Here is a 17057-nt window from a genome sequence, read left to right as displayed (position 1 = left end):
TGACCTTGCTCGTGTGGAGGGGTCCCGTGCCTGTGGCAGGGGTTGGGACTGGAGGAGCTTTAAGGTCCCTTCCAACCCAAACCAGTCTGTGATTATAAGACTTATCCTCTGCTGGGTTTGTTTGCCTTCTGCTTTATTTTTTTTCTCTTTCTATTTCACCACTGTGAATGTCATATGGGGACAGCAGATGTGCCATTAATGTTGCTTAGAACCTTTCAATTGCTTTTTAAATCTCCTCTCTTCCAAGAGCATCCCCATATTATTTTTCTGTTTTGACAACCTCTAATTGGGGAACACATAATGAAGAAGAGCTTATATGGAACTGTGTCTAACAAGATCCTGTTCTCTTCATATAAATGGTCCCTTTTTCCCCCTAGAGGTCCAGATACTATGGCTGTGTATTTCTGTAGTTCATTTTGTTACTCATTTATGCAATTCTGATGTGTGTTCTGCTACTCATTTGGGCAGATACTGGGATGGGGTGTTTTTTTTCATGTTATCAGTGAAATATTGTAAATAAAATAAAAAAACCCTAATACTGGATCCCAAATTATGATCCCGTGGAGGAAATTTCCTGCTTGGAAAGGTATCATGCAATTGGTGATACCAGGTGGTTGGTTTATGTGGTACCCAAGGTTGGATCTGCACAAGTGGTGGTGGTTCAGTGGTGCAGACAGGATATGGGTGCTGGAGCCCACCATCCTCCTTTGGGGCACTTCTGTTTTCCCTGTAAGCATTCACAGGTGGGTGCTTGCTTGCAAAGGGACCACGAAAGGGTCATTGTCACCCAGCTTTAAAAGTTTAAATCTGAAACCATCCCAACACCTTAAAACCAGGGTTTGTTGGCTTTGACGTCGCACCAGGGTAGCGTTTCCCTCCAGTGTTTCTGGGTGGTCTGTGCACCGTGAAAGAGCCATGTGGGCTACATTATACGTATCAGATGGCCTTTGGAAAGGCAAAAGTGTTTTGGGGAAACAAGAAACTGGATTAAAACTTCTTTGAAGTCTCAACTATTGATTCTCCACTTAGGAAAAGACTCTGCTTGTTTCCCAGATGCACCTATTCACCCTGAGTACATCTAAATAACTGTCTAAACACTGTAGGTAGTGTGATGAATTCGGAGCTGTCAGAGGAGAAAAACGAGGCCCCAGCGAAGCATAATTACTCTGGTTAAAAGCTCAACAGTGAAGGGGATAGAAGAATAATTGAGTACTTCTGTTTCATTAATAACCAGCCCTTTTAGGCCTAATGAATCACAAGCAATATAACCAGAGTTTTATGAGTAAGAGTAGTGCATCGAACGGCATCGTCGTGAGCGAATGCAAACCCATGTAAGCAAATTAAATCCCCTGTCGCTCATTCCTGGATTTGTCATTCATTAACATTTTCTTAGCAAGTGATACCCAAAGGTGATTAATTCCCACTCTTTGTCAGCTGGGATTTTGCTCTAGCAGACCACTGGATTGTTGGAGGGGTGCTTTTTATATATCCCAAACTGTGTAAATAAGGACTTGCAGTTTGTTGAGAAAGTGGAAAAACTACAGCTGTTGGCCTTCAGGCCTATTTAATAGGTTTGGCTCCCTTCATGCCACACAAAGAGTGTGCTTACACTTTTAGGTCTCTAGGCATAGAATTACTATTGTATGTAGCAAATAAAACCTTTTCTTGCACTGAATAGGTTATTAAAGATTGGAAGGTGATTGCCAAAAAGAACTTAGATTCCTTTCCTGGAAGTTATTTCAATATCAGAGAGCTCACAATATGAAAATGCAGTGGTGTGAACTAGTGATGTAAATAAAGGGGAAGGTGGTTAGTTTTATTAGGGGGAAATCTAGATTAGCTGTTTTCAAGGAAGTCAGCGTGTGTTCAGCATCCTGCCAGACATCTGGTGTCTGCAGTACAGAGAACGTGAAGCTGGGCTCCGAGGAGGAGAGGGGATAGTGGTATACACTTGAGGAGGAGCGTACTGAGCAGAGTAGTTTTGATATATTGAACTCTGGCAGAGGAGTTGGAGCACAGCAGCCACAACATCTCTGCAGATAGAAATTCATAATTTCTTCTTGACAGGCTGAGAGAGCTGGGCTGGGGCAGCTGGAGAAGAGAAGGCTCCTGAAGGGGAGACCTTAGAGCAACTCCAGTGCCTGAAGGGGCTCCAGGAAACCTGGAGAGGGGCTTTGGACAAGGGATGTAGGGACAGGACAAGGGGAATGGCTTGAACCTGCCAGAGGGGAGACTGAGATGAGCTCTGAGGCAGAAGCTCTTCCCTGTGAGGGTGCTGAGGCGCTGGCACAGGGTGCCCAGAGAAGCTGTGGCTGCCCCATGCCTGGCAGTGTTCAAGGCCAGGTTGGACACAGGGGCTTGGAGCAACCTGCTCTAGTGGAAGGGGTCCCTGCCCGTGGCAGGGGGTGGAGCTGGAGGAGCTTGAAGGTCCCTTCCAACCCAAACCAGTCCGGGATTCTACTAACTGAACTCTTCAATGTGTGAGCCATACTCTTCAAGGAGCCTGGCAGTGTTAAATCCCTGTCTGTGAGTCCGTTATGACATCCATGCCTGTCGACCTCACTGATACATAATTTATACACAGTCTTGAAAGCATTAAAAATACCTTGGCTTTCAAGCTGCAGCCAGAAAGAAAACCTAACCTTGGAGCTCTGCTTTCCCCCGGTGCGCCCCGGCAAGGGACAACTTCAGAGCTGTGGAGCTTTGAGGGGAACGAAGCTTTATAAGAAGAAAAAGCTCAAGGGAACTATGCAAATGAGGAAAAGCTCTGGGAAAATTAGAGCAAGTCACTGATGTTGTGATGAAAGGTTGTCAGTGGAGATGGTGACAACTGAAGTGCATTACCCATGGGTGCTGCTGTAATAGAAACAGGTGTTGCCGTCCAACCTGTCTGCAGACTGAAATGCTCTGGCTGCAATCCAGCTGCCACAAAATACATTAAAAATGGAGCTTTGCATTGTTTGCTCCAAACACTCATTTCTTGTTATTTGGGTCCTTAAAATTTAAGGAGAAAGCTGATGAAGGACAAGAGGAATGCTGAGCAAGGCTCCCCTGCTTGAGGTGAAGAGCACTTTGGGAAGTGACCTGAGGATAACAAGGTTTTATGTCAATCTCAAGTTATCCAGATTTATTTTAATCTCCATTAAAATGGGTGAATTTCTGTGGGAGCAGGAGATGTCTGTCACACTTGGTACCTACCCAAGGGTATACCTGAGTGTGGGATGCTGGCTACCTTTTATGTGCCTAATTTGGGATACAACTTTCCATTTTGCCTTAAAAATGTTTTAAACAATGATGTTGGGATAGTTTCATAGTCAATGCTCTGTTCTTTCATTATTTGTTATCTCTTTCTTTCTGTACCTCCAAGGTTTTGTAACCAGCATGGTGCAGGTCTTGTACCCATCCATGTGCAATGGCTGGTCAACTCTGGGCAGGAGAAAAAAAGCAGGGTAGATGTTGGGAACCAATAGGGATCTTTTGGCTAAAGGCTTTAGGTTTTAGTTTAGAAAGATGAGCTGATTTAAGCCTGCAGCTTTTAGTCTGACAGCTAAGTGCATCACTTTGCAAACTGAACAGTGTTTCTGAGCTAATGGTGTGAGTGTGCATGCATGCATGGGCATGCAGGCATAGATGAGGAGCTCAGAAGCATGTAGTGTTTTCTGGCTGTTGTTTTAATCATTGAGAGTGGAATGCCTGCTCGCTGTCATGGATTGTAGTGCTCCAGTGAAGCCCAACTATGGAAGAAAAATTAGGTTAGGGGCTTTATTTAGGCTTCTTCTGGATTATACTTCTCAATTTGGTGAATTAGAACCATTTGTTTTTATTAAGTTCAAGCTGGACGGTGCGTTACCCTTTGGTTCTTAACATGGTTTAGTCATTGTAATCAATTTTCAATGAAAAATGGCTTTTGAATCATCTTACCATCCAGCTTTTTGAGTTAGCTGTTTTTAGAGTTGTTTTGATTGTTGGGAGGGTTCTGTTGCTATCAAGGGGCAGTATTTTGGGGGTTCTTCAGATTAGGTTCTTTGAACCAGGCTTATGTCCATGGGCAGGGAGTAGATGTCTGTGTGGCTCAGGGAGGCTTCAGGTCCCTTGTTGCTGACATGCACTTGACTCTCTGCCCCAATTGAAGTGTTGGATCCCATTTAATAAGAGTAATGTAGCGACTTTGAGCTGTTCAGAGGTTTTTCAATGGGAGATACAGTTTAGGTATTAAACATTTGCTTCTTACCAGTTTTGTCAGATCTTCTGGCTCTGCACAATAGGATAAAATTCGAAGGCTGTGGGATGCTTTTATTGGTGAACGTGGTAGGTGGAAACTCTTTTAACACCAAAATATTGTCATTATCGAATCCCAAACTGGTTTGGGCTGGAGGAACCTTAAAGCTCCTCCAGTTCCAACCCCTGCCATGGCCAGGGACACCTTCCACTAGAGCAGGTTGCTCCAAGCCCCTGTGTCCAAGCTGGCCTTGAATGCTGCCAGGGATGGGGCAGCCACAGCTTACTGTACAGTATTCATTTACCAGAGAAAAATGTGATTCCAACTGTGTGTCCTTTGGCTCTGATGCTCGATGTTAGTTTTGTTACAGCTACTGATGGTTGTGTGGTCCCTTTTTTCAGCAAATTTTCTGAAATCACACAAAGAGCTTTCTCCTCTTTATTGTGATTTCAGGTAGGAAAACCCAGAAGGAGGTATATTCACTCACGTATCTGGTTTACACAGTGTTTAAGCACAGGTATTTCATTTGCCCTAACTGAAAGGGGAATTTGGTAACCATGCAGCTTAAATGCTTTGATTGAGTAAATCTGGCTTGAGACCCTGCAGAAGAATCCACTTCTCAAGGACACATTTGAGCAGTGCAGTCAGACAAAGAGAAAGTTTACCAGAAAATAGAAAAGGAACAACCCAGCAGCTTATTATTTAACAACTGGGAGTAATTTAATTGTGTTGGATGCCTAACACGGGGGAAACCATTAGTAGTCCTCTGGTGCCTTGGCAATAAATCATTCTGCAAAACTAATTAGGTATAATTCTGCAAGTCATTTGAGCAAGTTCCTATTAAAACCTGTGCTCCTAGGAGACCTGTCGTTGAGCTGCAGCATTTGCTGGGAACAATGGAGGCAAAGGCAGTGCTGTTATCAGCGTGGGCCTCGTTATTCGCATAACGAAGTAAAGCATGATGAAATGTCCTGTTAATAATGGTTAGGAAAGACATTTGTCAGTCCAGGGGATGTGGAACAACTGACTGCGTTTCTCAGCGTGCAAATGTAGTGGCACTGTTAAGTCATCCCCATAGAGTTTGGGGTGTCCAGGGAGCAGGAGAGATGAGTGCTGTGAATTAATGAGCTGACTTCAGCCCTGAAGAAGGTCTGCAGAAATGCAAAATGCGTGTTTCTGCTTATTCAACACCACGGCATATTGTTCAGAGATCATCCTCTTTCATTTAGGAGGCATCTGGCTGATTAAGCGTAACAGGTATGTTGGTGTGAAAAGGGTATTGAATGTGCCAGGACAAATTTTGTATGCGCCTGGTTTGTTTCATTAATTTCTAACTTTGACTTTAAACTTAAACAGGGGAACTTTAGGTTAGATCTAAGGAAGAAGTTCTTCACAGTGAGGGTGGTGAGGCACTGGAATGGGTTGCCCAAGAAAGTTGTGAATGCTCCAAGCCTGGAGGTGTTCAAGGCCAGATTGAACAGAGCCTTGGGTGACATAGTTTAGTGTGTGGTGTCCCTGCTCATGGCAGGGGGGATGGAACTAGATGATCTTAAGGTCCTTTCCAACCCTAACTAATCTATGATTCTATGATTCTATGCCCTGTCAGGCCTTACAAGAGCATCATATCAGAGTGATTCAGTGCTAAGCCAGTGTTTAGGTAGAATTAATTAATTCTTAGTTAATTCTTAATTAAAGAGAAGTCTCTTGTAATGGAAATCTCACTTTTTATATATGCAGGATTCTAAATTCAAGTACCCATTGCTAGCTGGTAAATGTAGTCTATCTGTTTGTATAGACTGCTTTCTGTGGCCAGTATTATTAATTACTTTACTTGGTAGAGCTTAAGCCACCAAAACAGAAGCTCAGTGAGCAAAGCAGGCAACTGTTGCATTTAACATATGCAGTTTCTACTCTCATTTAAGTTCTTAATAAGGAACGGGCTGATGCAGAGAAACTGGCTCGATTTTAATCCATCTTCTTTTCCTTTTTTTCAGTTGGCAAAAAAAATCCGTGAGAAATTTAACCGTTACTTGGATGTTGTGAATCGGAACAAGCAAGTGGTGGAAGCATCATACACTGCTCATCTCACGTCGCCCTTGACCGCAATCCAGGACTGCTGTACTATTCCCCCATCTATGATGGAGTAAGTATTACTGGAATTACTTATGCTGTCATGTGATATGTGAAGGAAAAAGGTGATTTCTTTGCAGAATAGCCTGTATTTTCTGTGAGTCTTGATAACTCTGAAAAGGGGGGAAGACAGAACTCCAAAGTGCTCCTTTTCTTGTCCTCATATTCTTTTCCATTTTTACTATGTACATGTACAACAAGGAGCACTAAATAAGAACTGGGTCTCTGCTGTGGTGGATTGTAGAATGAAACAAAAAGGATAAAAGTTTGTTCAACCCTTAATAGCATGGAACAGTCTTCAATACAAAATGAGTCTGTCCATGTCCAAGATACTGCCTTTGCACTGAGACACTGCTTACCCTGAATAACTGAATCACTCTTCTGAAGCTGGTCATGAGACTTCTTTTTTCTCCCTGCCTTTGAAGTGCAGTAACAAAAATCACGAGTTGGTCAGTACATCACGTGCTGAAAATACTGCATTGCAGTTTAATCTGGTTGACCTGCTGCTGTTTGATGCACAGAGGTTTACCCAAATTGAGTAGGTTGCTTGGAAACTGAATTTGTTCATTTAAAGTTTGTTTTGTTTTAAATACAGGAGTTTTCAATAGTCTAAATCGAGGCAGTTGGTTGTCTTTAATCACATTGTATTATGCTAGATAACTGCGTAAACTTCTTTGGGCTTCCTAACTGTAGGAAGGTGTAATGAAGGTCTGATTTGTCCAATAAAATTGTAGTAAGTTCTTTTAAATGCTCGACATTTTAAACATTTACTTCCATATGTGCTAGAAAAGACCAAGAGTATTTTCATTGTGTATATCTGTCTGACTTAGCAACATTTTGGGGAGAGGAAGGTAAATTGGGTAATAAATATTAAAAGCACTTTCTGCAATCTGACTATGAGACAGCTCTTCTCTTAATGACAGTGGGCTTTCATCAGTCCTGGAGTATGGCATTAATCTTTTTTTCTACAAGAGTTTAAAATATTCACTGCATTCAAATACATGGATTCAAACTTAAGCAGGGGAAGTTTAGGTTAGATATAAGGAAGAGGTTCTTTCCTGTGAGGGTGGTGAGGCACTGAAATGGGTTGCCCAAGGAAGTTGTGAATGCTCCATCCCTAGCAGTGTGCAAGGCCAGGTTGGATGGAGTCTTTGTGGCATGGTTTAGTGTGAGGTGTCCCTGCCCATGGCAGGATGGTTGGAACTGGGTGATCTTAAGGTCCTTTCCAACCCAAACCATTCTGTGATTCTATGTGGTATGAATCTATTCCTCGAGAGAAAGGCCGTTTGCTTGTTTTGTGTGTGTGTTGACTGTGAGGGTGCTGAGGCACTGGAACAGGTTGCCCAAAGTGGTAAATGCTCTATCCCTGGCAATGCTCTACACTGGAACAGGTTGCCCAAAGTGGTAAATGCTACATCCCTGGCAATGCTCAAGGCCAGGTTGAACAGAGGCTCGGGCAACATAGTCTAGTGTGAGGAGTCCCTGCTCATGGCAGAAGGTTGGAACTAGATGATCTTAAGGTCCTTCCAACCCAAACCATTCTGTGACTCTGTGACACAGAGGTAAGGTATCTCGATAGGGTTAAGCCTCAGGTGACTCCAAAGAAACGGATACCTTTCTGTTGGCTTGTGTGTAGATGTGGTGATCTTGGTGCAGTTCCAACTCACAGGTTGCCTACATAAAATGCTGGCACATCTGGTGCTCAATGGCCAGATATTTGGCAGTGTTGGTAGAAAGGTCAAGAATTAGTTGAGGATGAAAACCTTCCTGCGCTCTGATCTCTGCATGCAGGAACAGCGAGCTTCCTGCATGGGCTTTCAAGCAAGGACTGAAGAGAAGGAAGAATGAGGAGATATATCACCCCCTTGTCAGTATTGCAGTTTTTCATTAAAAAATAAAAAGAGAGGTTTGCTCTGGAAGCTTTTCATGAGTTTCCTTTCACTTTGTCCTCCAAATTTACTCAGTTTTGAAGTCCTCTAGAAATTTCTTTCCTCAGGGTGGACTTGCATAAGGGTCCTTCACAGGAAGTGATTTAAGAAACAAACTGGAGGTCACAGCTGGCAAAGTGAAGAGATGAATTTTCTATTTGCAGAGCTCTTCATTCAGGCTTTACAATATGATTCTTGTTATTGAGTTACTTGGATTGATAATACTAAATCTGCTTACCAGAAAAGTCAGTCTTCAGGATCTTTCAGATAGCTCTTTGGCAAGACCTGTTTGAGTACCTATGATTGAGAACAGTGAATTATCAGACCATTGGGAATATACGTACTGCAGTCTTCAGGAAATTGTCTGCAAGTCACACAAAGAATGTAAAAACATGTTTTCCTTTAGAAACTTAACTTCCAGGATGTTTGCACCGTGCTTTGTTAAATGCCTGATTTGTCTAAATGCTTCTGCCATCATTTCAGTTGTTCCTCCCCCTTCTGCTGTTCTTCCTTTAATTTTCCTTCTCTGTGGCATCTCCCTTTTGGGAGAAGCTGCATTTTGATTAAAACATCAGGGGAAAAAGCTGATGCTGATACCTAAGGGGTTGTTATTAGGTCTTATGTTTGACACAAGCCTGCTAAAGTGGAAAGTAAAACAGTTCACACGAGCAGAAAGTGGCTGTTCCTGAAAAGCCAGTTCCCCTCTTTGAGCTACGTCAAAACCTATCCTTGTCTCCCTGTGTCTCTAGAAGAGGGATTGGTTTTTAGTAGAAATCTCAAAATGAGATAACCTTCCTCTTAAGCAGGAGCTTTCCACTGAAATTAAAAGATTACATGCTCCTCAGGATCCCCCTTGGGCACCTCGAGGCCTGGTTAAAAGGAGGGGGAAATGGCCAGCAGTCAGATTTTGGAGACTGGAATACACATGTCAGTGTTTGAACATGGATTGAGGAATCATTTCGAAAACACAAACACAAATATTCCCACCTGGATATTTTGATGATATTTTGAAGGCCACTGATTTACTTGAACTCTTCCACCTGTAATTTCTGGACCCACTTGTTCTGGCTTTGAGCAGACCTGCACTTGTGAGAAGTTGAGTTAGATGTGCTGTTGCTGGTGGCAGCTTATTCTTGATGCTTAAAAGATGTGTGTTAGTATTGGGCAGAAGAGTGCTGGTGTTAGAGCAACAATAATTGTAATAGTTTGCTTTAGAGCATTTATTAGCTGCCTCTATAAAAGAGGTCACATTAAAAAGACACAGATCTGTCTTTGCTATTTGCCATATTCAGAAGGTGGTTTGGTTTAGATGGTACCTTAAAAATGTGTGTATCCTTAGGCCTATGGTTTTCCTTTGAGGAAGGTTGTGAAATATTTGTGTTACAGCTACTTCATTCTGTGTATTCTTTCTTGGTATTGGGAGGTGTTTCATCATGTGGCCTCTTCACTTGGGTAAACACTTGGTGCAAGAACAGTATCAGCAGCATCTTAACTTCAGGGTATATTTTAAGGTAGATCTAAAGGCCTGTCCCACAATATTTAAGGCTGTTTATCACATAGTTATCAGGTTCTAAATGCAGGGTGATGTTTGAAAATCTGAGGGCACTTCATGCTCTGAGGTGATTCTTCCACCAGCCTTTTACACTGTGTTGGAACGCAGCAAGTTTGGATTTGTTTTGGAAAAATTACTTGGGAAGGAGATGATGAACTTCTATGTAGAGAAAGGTTTATTAAGGGTTTTTTAATGGTTTGATATCTTTAGATTTAGATTATATTTGCTGTTACTGTTAACAAAATTACCAATATGTGGCCTTGTGTTTGCTTGTATTTATCTTGCAAATCTGAGCATTTGCTTTGAAGATATTTGCCATGTTGCTTGAGAGAAACCACACCTGGCAACTATAAATAAATGATACAAAATAGAACTAACAAAGCACAAACTGGGATATAAAATAAACCTGGCACTTAAATTGCTTGTTTAGTTGAGTAGTAAGTTATGACAGGGAAAGCAGTGTTTATTGTATTGCCATTATGTGGTGAAGAGCCCAAATGAGTAAGTTTCCATGTGACTGGAAGAAGCTCTTCCCTGTGAGGGTGCTGAGGCGCTGGCACAGGGTGCCCAGAGAAGCTGTGGCTGCCCCATCCCTGGCAGTGTTCAAGGCCAGGTTGGACACAGGGGCTTGGAGCAACCTGCTCTAGTGGAAGGTGTCCCTGCCCGTGGCAGGGGTTGGAGCTGGAGGAGCTTTAAGGTCTCTTCAAGCCAAACAATTCCGTGATTCTATGACTGTGGTTCCAGTCCATAGTGAGTAGCTCTGAATTAAAATTAACAGCCTGGTTCTCCTTTCAGTTCTTTTGTTGTACCCAACATGTACTAGCCTAACAAGTACTAACAATTACATATTTGTTCTCCCCACCAAGGTAGGTTTGTGCAATGGAACGACATTGTTTTGGAAAGTGGTGGAAATAACTAAATCAGAGTTTGCAAACACAACCTGACGAAGCAGTGCAGTTGGTGGCTGTTGAGTGGTTTTGGCAAGGGACTTTTCCATAGGCCTTAATTCAACAAACGTTTCATCATATGCTTTTGCTCATCTGGTTTACCAAAGCATTTAAATATGTGCTCGTGTAAATGAAAACCAATCATATGCATAAGTATATATGCAATTACTGCTAAGTAGAGGTGGACTGCTAAATTGGAGCAATGGAGCAGGGACTATGTGTTTTTCCTTGTTTTTCTGCTGTTCCTTTCTTCATATGCAGCTGTTTGCATTTTCAGTTCTGCCTAACCAAGGGTTGGGAATAGAAAAACCATGATGGCAATGGGGCAACAACAGTAGAGAAGAGTCACCAGAGAGGATAGCTTTCAGGCAAGCTCAGAAGTGGATGGTATGAGGATCTGGTATCTGCCCTGCCATCCAGGCTGTATTTGTGTCCATGGGACAGAGCCTGGAGACTTGCTCCTTTTCCCAGGGCCATGTGCTGCATTGAGGAAGTGCCCATAGCAGTTGGGAAGATGGATTGCTCCAATGAGACACAGTTAATATGGATAAAGTGCTCCAGGCTCTTAGCAAAATGGACGGGTAAACTGATGGGAGATAAGGAAAATGGATGTCAAGTGATTCTAATCCTTAAAGAAATCCCTGCTGGAAAAATAAGGCTTTGTGTTTCCTCACTAATAAAGGCTGATGAAGAAGCCATGAGAAACAGATTCTCATGCTATCTCCAGACGTTCACTATCAGGAGTTAATTGTGTGGTTATTTACAAGACAATGTTTTAATTAATGTATCTTCCTTCTCAGGAGTACCTCTGCGCACAAGACAGTGTCTCTTGTTTGTAATCCCTGAGATGCTTCATTCCCAGGAAAGCCCTCATTAGGTCTTCAGGAAGTCTTGTAGCTAAAATGACCTTATGTGTGTGAGGTGGAGATGGGGCTATGGAAGAATGTCAGAAAGAGGGTAAGGAAAGCACCAACAGTGTTTAGTTATCAGAAGTACTGAGCATCTGCAGCTTCCTGCAGGACGTTACAGAATACCTGTTAGTTATGAGAAGTGTCTAAATAGGGACTAAAGACATGAGTTTTGGGACAGATTTGGAAGCATTAGCTTCAGTGGGCTTGTAACTTTGCAGGCCTGTGTGGTCTGACTTGTAAATGACAGCTGAGATAGCTTTCTAGATAAAGATGATGTTGAACTAGATGGCAACATGTAGATCAAATAGATGTTTTATATTGAGTATTTGCAGATGAAAGAAAATCACAAAAAACAAACTCTGCTCAAAAAAGAGTTTATAACCTCTTACTCAGATGCATTTGTGAGGAAATACACAGCTGCCTGTGCAGCTCTTCCAGCAAAAAACCCCAGAGATGATGCTTTTAAATGGAGACAAAAAAAATCTTCCCTAACCCAGTCTTGATTCTCTTCCTCTTCTGTCCAGTTTTAAACCCCATCACGCTCTGATGTGCTGCAGCATTTCACATCCTTGGGTGTCTCTAAAAGAAGGTAGGAAATGGTTTCCTTGAGTTGCCTGCTACTGGGACCTGAGCAGGGAGAGAAGGGCAGAACTGGGAGCTGCCCTATGTGCCTTGCTGCTGCGACGGGTGGCACGGTGTGGCCACCTCTGGTCCCCTGATAATGCTGCACCTGCAGATGGGGTGTGAATACACACGTGTGCTGGTGGAAACATCCCCTTCTTTTTGCCTCGACCCTGGAGGACAGAAATGAACTTCACTGCTGGTTTTTATGAGAAGTTGTCATGGGTCTCCGAAACAACACACGTTCAGAAGTGTATTGCCATTCATCAGTGCTGTTGCTTCTGCTGCTGACACGTATGTTTGAGAGGGAAATAGTAACATTTCCAGAATGCTGGAAATCATAGAATCCTAGAGTTGGAAGGGAGCTTAAAGCTCATCCAGTCCAACCCCTGCCACGGGCAGGGACACCTTCCACTAGAGCAGGTTGCTCCAAGCCCCTGTGTCCAACCTGGCCTTGAACACTGCCAGGCATGGGGCAGCCACAGCTTCTCTGGGCACCCTGTGCCAGCGCCTCAGCACCCTCACAGGGAAGAGCTTCTACCTCAGAGCTCATCTCAATCTCCCCTCTGGCAGGTTCAAGCCATTCCCCTTGTCCTGTCCCTACATCCCTTGTCCAAAGCCCCTCTCCAGGTCTCCTGGAGCCCCTTTAGGCCCTGGAGCTGCTCTGAGGTCTCCCCTTAAGGAGCCTTCTCCAGACTGAAATCTATTCATGTTCTTTATTTAACAGTGCTGATAAGAGCTTAGGGAATGCAGTTATCTAAATTTGTGAAAAGAAATGGAATGGAGAAATATTTGTTGGTAAAACATACTTCTTGGCAGTGTTGTGTTACAGACATTAATAGAGCTGTTTGAATAAGTGAGTTTACAAACCTATATTTGAAAATCATTTACTCCCTGACTGTAATATCGCCTTCAGAAGTGCTCTGGTTTTTTTCCTTTTTTAAACAGATGGTTAAATATTTGCTAATGCAGTTCAATTTTATCACTGCTCTTTCTGTGTTTATCTTTCCTCTCTGGAGTAGTTAAGTGAGAGATAACGGGAATCCCATTCGGTCCTTTCAGTTGCTGCAATATCTGAAGAGCTGCACTTCCAAAGGAGAAGTGGGTGGGCTGCACTAGGTGAAATTTAAGATGTATTTGCTGTTCTTGCAGAGTATCAGGCTACAGCAATGCATGTGGGTTGCTAGAAAATGTGGGGAGTGTGTCTAAGTGCTGGTCTTGGCATGACCTTCTTCTGTCCATAAACTGTAGCAGGTATTTAGGAAATCGCTCTCTTGGTCTGTTGCTTTTACATCGTAAATGTGTCCAAATTCCTAGTGAAATAGTGGGATTTGGAATAGTTTGTGTTACTGGGTTGCAGCCCTCCTTTCAATAATACACTTTCCTTACTTCCAAGAGTAAGTATACTTTGACTGTTTCAAGCCATAGTTGAGATAATTGGAGCAACTTCTGTGCCGTGCCAGAAGAAACGGGTGAACTGAATCACCAGCAGCTTTTTGATTGCTGAATTTATTCACAAAAGCATTCTTGTTTTCCAGCATTCTGTTTAGATGCAGGGGGAATGTTTCAGTGTTTATGTAAAACAGGAGTGAAAATCTTGAATTTCAGAGGAAATACCGAATTTCCGATGAACTTATGTAATTTCATTTGCATACTAAAATCACCTTTAAATTTGTATAGATGGAAAGGGCGTGAAAGGAATGAACCTTAAAACAATGAGAACCCCTCAGTAGCTGCTCAAGTGTCATTTTTATATCCAACTCCTTCATTTTTTTCCCCCTAAACTGAAACTGTGCAAAAGAGGTTGATTTACACTGTAAATTCAGGCTGAACAAAATCCAATTGGAGCTCACTTGAGCCCTGTTTTGATGTCAGATTCAAAGCTTCTGCAAATGTATTTTATCTTCTACGCTTGCTGATCTCCTGCTTGTAAATCCCGTTGAAGGAGAATAAAAATGAGTGCAGCCTGATGGGAATTTAATGTCTGAAGTTCAAAGCAGTTTGCACATCAGAGCAAACGTCAATCAAATGAACATCTTGCAAGCTAGGCAGGGAGCGCGTTTCTCCGTGGGGAAGAGATCAAAGTGGGAGTTGCAGCTCTGTTTGCTCCCTCGGGATGCAGTTTCGATCGGTTCTTCATTAAAGTGAATCCAGAAGGAGGGGCTTTGTAGAGAGAGGCAGGGAAGGGGCGATGGAGTGAGGGGGCCTGTCTTGACACTGAATTTCAGTGAATGTCTTTTCCCCCTCCCCGTTTAAGTAAGCACCAAACCTAATTAATATCAAAATGCAGGTTTTGGGTGTGTTTTTGTGATAAGGATTCTGGAGGACTTCCTAAGTGTTGGTTGTGGAGTTACCATGTAGAACACTTTGGGCCTAATCCCAGTGGAGATCTCAGTCAGCCATCGCTGTTATCCGCCTCATAGTCTTGCTGCTGGGAAAAGTGAGAGACATGGGTAAAAATTAAGTCTCTTTTGTGCAGAGGAAGGGTGGTGATCAATGGTTGTCTGCTAAATCTTTAAAGTTTTGTGGTTTTTAACTTCTTCCAAACAGATGGGAAGGTTTGTATGGGTTGAAACTTGTGTGGAAAGCATGCAAGGTATAAATAGGTTGTAGGGAAGGTAGAACCAGTAGACAGAGCCAGGAACGTGAACATTGGCTGGTAATGCCCCATGGCAGCGTTGAGGCTTTAGTTTTAATGGTGAAGACTGCCAAATAGGTAAATAGCACATTCTTTATTGAAACAACTTAAAGACACCCAAAAGAAGCACATTGTAGATTTTCCAGTGTGATGCAAATATCACGATGTCAGTGTGCTGCCTTTGCCCACTTTGTGGTCTTGGTTTTCTGAGGATGTACACTTGCAATGGGAACTGGTCTAGTCTCAAGGTCTTTGTATTATGGAACCAGTCACACATTAAAAATACACCACACTGCAAGGTGTAAAAGTCAGTTTTAAGACAACCCGCACCCAAAAAGAGATTCGATGTAGACATCCCACGTAGCTCAGTCTGGAGCAGCCCTTGCTCTGGGCTGACAGGTCTGTCTGAGGGGTGTTCTTTAATTTATGGGGCTTAAAAGAATTCTTCTTCTGCATATTTTATTTAGATCATTTGCCCTTTCACCGTAGTCTCTTTTTGCTACTTGTGTGCTGTAGCAAGAGAAAGGAGGGCTGGGGTGGGCTGCTGTAAATTTTTGCTTTCCTTCTTCAGCTCTGCTGCAGATTATTTAGGCATCTATGTCTTCGTTTTCCTGCTGGGTAACGTAATACTTGCTTGGTGAGAAAAACTGGAGGACTTTGTTGATTTTTGCATTAAAATGCTTCGATATGCTCCAGTAAAACCTGCAATGTAAATAGGGTGTTTATAGCTGAAACACAGACCCCCTTGGCCTGTGGCAATCAGTTTGGGGCTGCAGGAGCACCCATGGTGGGGCAGTTGAGGATGACAGCTTTATTTTTGCCTTCCTAGAAGGCATGGCAGAGTTGGACCGGGCGTTCATCTGCTTGAAACCACAGGTTAACATCTGTCATGGTTGAGAGAGCTGAAACTCAGTTTGGCAGCTTTGTGTGTAGGAAGAAGTGGTACAGCAATGCACTCATCATTTTAAATCAAGACACATACAACTTGTCTGCCACGTCAGGTAACGCAAGTAGTCTTGGTGGTGTGGGAACTGCATGTCAGGATGCACGTGTCACTGAGCGTAAGCAACAGCTTTTGGCACAAAATAAAATCAAGGCAGAGGAAAAATCCAGATGCTTTTGAATTAAAACCCAGCATTTACTGCGTGTGTTCTGAGACATGAATAATGTTAGCTGCTAACAAGGTATGCTGTTGCCATCACTAACAGATTTGGATGGGAGTACTGGGATGGTAGCTAACATCCTGAAAAGTCATTATTTTTCCCTAAGAGTTTGTTCTTTAGTATTGCTTGGAAATCTTTCTTTAACATGGAGATGTTTAATTTGCAGACTCCAGCACTTCTCCATCTGGTTTTGCCTAAAGATAAACATGTTTTTTGTGAAACCCAGCCTTTATCAATCAGTCTTAGTCCGGAGATTCTTTAGCCAACAAAAAGTCAACAACATTTTTGCTTGTTTGGTAGGAGCTGTAATTTTTTGAAGTGGTTGCGTTTTAATGGGGATAGGAAAAGCCATAGCCTTGATCCGAGAACTACGTGCCAGTGAAATGTCAAGTCTTTTCCTCAATGGAGAGGACTTTGGGGAATTCTCGGAGAGCAGGTTGCCAGTGATTTCAGCAAGCAGCTTCTGGCAGGCTGGATGAGCCCGCACCATCAATGTTTGGCTGGTTTTGGTGTCTGACATAGCATCCCTTCCTCATCTTACAACCTGGTGGCGGTGGGGTCAGATCAAGAGGACAGGAGACCTTTGTATCTATCTGTCCATCCATTTTCTCTCTTTTCCTTGCCATGAAGAGTGAGGATAACGCACAGGGTGCCCAGAGCAGCTGTGGCTGCCCCATCCCTGGCAGTGTTCAAGGCCAGGTTGGACACAGGGGCTTGGAGCAACCTGCTCTAGTGGAAGGTGTCCCTGCCCATGGCAGGGGTTGGAGCTGGAGGAGCTTTAAGCTCCCTTCTAAACCATTCTAGGATTCTATGAAATTCCTTCTGTACTTGAAGGGCAAATTTCTAACCTTGTGTGAAGGCTGTGCTGTATTCTTCACTTTATAGTAGAACTTAAACCTCTGCTTTCAGCAAAAATAACATCTATTCAACCTAGACTATGGTTATATC

General features: G+C 42.9%; 1 protein-coding gene across 1 annotated transcript in view; it reads left to right on the top strand.

Annotated features, from left to right (window-relative positions):
• The window catches only part of CACHD1 (cache domain containing 1), a gene marked incomplete at its 3' end in the record, with an annotated part of 93064 nt that overhangs the window by 31527 nt on the left and 44480 nt on the right, over window positions 1-17057 (top strand). The window contains exon 3 of the mRNA XM_010023414.1: window positions 6214-6362. Coding sequence (XP_010021716.1) covers window positions 6214-6362 — 149 coding nt within the window. The remainder of the gene's footprint in view (window positions 1-6213; window positions 6363-17057) is intronic.

The sequence above is a fragment of the Nestor notabilis genome, unplaced genomic scaffold (assembly GCF_000696875.1).
Source record: "Nestor notabilis isolate BGI_N333 unplaced genomic scaffold, ASM69687v1 scaffold3790, whole genome shotgun sequence".
Taxonomy (NCBI): Eukaryota; Metazoa; Chordata; class Aves; order Psittaciformes; family Psittacidae; genus Nestor; species Nestor notabilis.
This window is presented reverse-complemented; position numbering and strand designations above follow the sequence as displayed.